General features: G+C 33.3%; 1 protein-coding gene across 1 annotated transcript; it reads left to right on the top strand.

The window, feature by feature from the left end:
• The first annotated feature begins 239 nt into the window (after positions 1-239).
• On the top strand, positions 240-2,329 carry LOC127087043 (aquaporin PIP2-7). The gene is made up of 4 exons (XM_051027885.1): positions 240-625; positions 1,157-1,452; positions 1,540-1,680; positions 1,860-2,329. Exons 1-4 carry the CDS (start codon positions 313-315, stop codon positions 1,971-1,973), a joined length of 864 nt encoding a protein of 287 aa, XP_050883842.1. The 5' UTR covers positions 240-312; the 3' UTR covers positions 1,974-2,329.
• Positions 2,330-2,657: the final 328 nt, after the last annotated feature.

The raw sequence follows: 2,657 nt of genomic DNA, 5'->3' as shown, positions 1-2,657 counted from the left end.
ATTTCAAAAATATTGTAGGAGTAATCTAGTGAGATAAAAAAAAGAGTGGACCCAAAAAAAGGAGTGATAAAGAGTCGTTGGGAGGTGGGGTCCGGATAGTAGGAGCAGAGTGGGTGGGACCATGCAAGCGAAATCAAGCTAATAAAGGTCGGCAATAATATAATAATGTCATTGTTCATACAACACGTAAAAACAAATAAATTTATAATAATATAATTCAAAATTCAATTTTATTTAATCCTTAAATACCATGTTTCTACTCAAACACCACACATCAATTAACTCCTAGATAACACACACACAACACAAAAAATGGGTAAAGATGTTGAGGTTCAAGAACAAGGTGCTGAATTCTCAGCTAAGGATTACCAAGATCCACCACCAGCACCACTTTTTGATTCAGCTGAGTTTAAAAAATGGTCTCTGTACAGAGCTGTTATAGCAGAGTTTGTAGCAACTCTTCTTTTTCTTTACATCACTGTTTTGACCATTATTGGTTACAAAAGACAATCTGATACCGATATTAAGGGTAACACTGAGTGTGATGGTGTTGGTCTTTTGGGTATTGCTTGGGCTTTTGGTGGTATGATCTTCATCCTTGTTTACTGCACCGCCGGTATCTCTGGTATGAAACCGTTCTCTCTTCAATATTGTTACAAATTTGTTAAAGTTAGTTAGGATTAGCTAATAAATGTTAAGGTTGTTATAAGTTTGTTATAATTACTTGAAAATTGTTAAGGCAGTTACAAGTTAGTTCTGATTAGTTGGAAATTGTTAAGGTTGTTACAAGTTAGTTATGATTACTTCAAAATTGGTTATGATTACAAGGAGTTATATAATGTTTTTGAATAAAGATTCTAATCATAACCAATTTTCAACTAGTCATGACTAATTAACTCTAATAACATAATCTTTGATTTGTTAATTAATGATTTACACTGATTTGTTAATTAGAGCCGATTTTTATGCTTTTCTTTTAGTAGATCTAATGAAAATTGTTGGATATGAGACGAATCGAAGCACAAAGACTAAATTTAAGAGTGGATGGTGGTAGAAGATTACTCTGCCACTTCCAATACTCAGTCGCGCACTTAAGTCCTCTATAAATATATTTGTAATTGAAATGAATTAATTTGGTACTATTGATTAATTGTAGGAGGACACATAAATCCGGCAGTGACATTTGGATTATTTGTGGGACGCAAGGTGTCTTTAATAAGGGCATTACTATACATAATAGCACAATGTTTGGGTGCAATTTGTGGTGCTGGACTTGCTAAGGGGTTCCAAAGTTCATACTACAACAGGTATGGTGGAGGAGCTAACACTGTTTCTGATGGTTACAGTAAAGGCACTGCTTTGGGTGCTGAGATTATTGGTACCTTTGTGCTAGTCTACACTGTTTTCTCTGCTACTGATCCTAAAAGAAGTGCTAGGGATTCTCATGTTCCTGTAAGTATCTAATTAATCACCTTTTTTAAGGCTTAACTTAATTTGTTACTTATGGTTATGGTTGATTAATTTAATTTACTGTTATAGGTATTGGCACCACTTCCCATTGGATTTGCTGTGTTCATGGTTCACTTGGCAACAATCCCCGTCACCGGAACCGGTATTAACCCTGCCAGAAGTTTCGGACCCGCCGTTATCTTCAACAACGACAAAGCTTGGGATGACCAGGTAAATATTGTAGACAAAGCTTGGGATGATCAATTGTAAATACATTGTGATCTGCATTGATATTGAATAACTTGCATTTATTTATATATAGATCAGATACATTAATTATTTAAATAAAATTTTGATTTTTATAGGGTTATAATTAATTTTGGTAATGGTTTGTTGTTGGTGTATTTCAGTGGATTTATTGGGTTGGACCATTTATTGGTGCTGCAGTGGCTGCAATCTACCACCAATACATTCTAAGAGGATCAGCAATTAAAGCTCTTGGATCCTTCAGGAGCAATGCTTAATGAATGCAACATGTTTGGCCTCAATTATTGTTATGAGTTGTTGATGTTGTTGTTGTTGTTGTCTACTGGTCCCTGTTGAAGTTTTTGTCCTCTTGCTTTCAATTCCACGTTCTGAATGGGCCTGTGTGTTTGGAATAATTGGAATGGATAAAGAAGCCAAAATGATAATGGGGTCCTCAAAACTGTAGATAAGCATGAATATGATTATGATTATGATTATGGTTATGTATGTTATGTTTAAGGGTGTATTTGTATCCCTCCATTTTATCTTTTGTTATCTTTTTTGTTTTTGTATTTTATTCAAGGATTTCTCATGTGTTCTCTTTAATTTATGTCATAAGTTAGACTTTTTATCAGATTTTTTACTTTGTTTTTTAGTGGTGTGCTTCAATTCAATCCTCTTATGCTTCTCAAATTTGCTTATTGTCAATTTTGTTTGTGTTTCTAAAATTCAACCTTAGCTCAATAATTTAGCTTAACAGTAGAAAATATAAATTTTACATCAGACTTGAAGGATACATGGATATTTCACTCTAGGGTACAAGTGTAATCTTAAGGGCTACAATTTAATAACTATTCTCTAGAATTTTATTATATTATTTATGTTTGAATGCTTATCGTGATGCAATAAACTATAATGGAAAAGATTAGGATCATTAATTAAATTATCATTGCCGTCAAAAT

This window comes from Lathyrus oleraceus, chromosome 5, assembly GCF_024323335.1.
Source record: "Lathyrus oleraceus cultivar Zhongwan6 chromosome 5, CAAS_Psat_ZW6_1.0, whole genome shotgun sequence".
NCBI lineage: Eukaryota > Viridiplantae > Streptophyta > Magnoliopsida > Fabales > Fabaceae > Lathyrus > Lathyrus oleraceus.
This window is presented reverse-complemented; position numbering and strand designations above follow the sequence as displayed.

Bases quoted from the DNA above. Each gene is read 5' to 3' on its own strand.
- LOC127087043 (XM_051027885.1), top strand. From the start codon at position 313: ATGGGTAAAGATGTTGAGGTTCAAGAACAAGGTGCTGAATTCTCAGCT. The intron at 1,453-1,539 runs GTAAGTATCTAA...TTACTGTTATAG, and splicing joins CTAGGGATTCTCATGTTCCT to GTATTGGCACCACTTCCCAT. The intron at 1,681-1,859 runs GTAAATATTGTA...GGTGTATTTCAG, and splicing joins ACAAAGCTTGGGATGACCAG to TGGATTTATTGGGTTGGACC.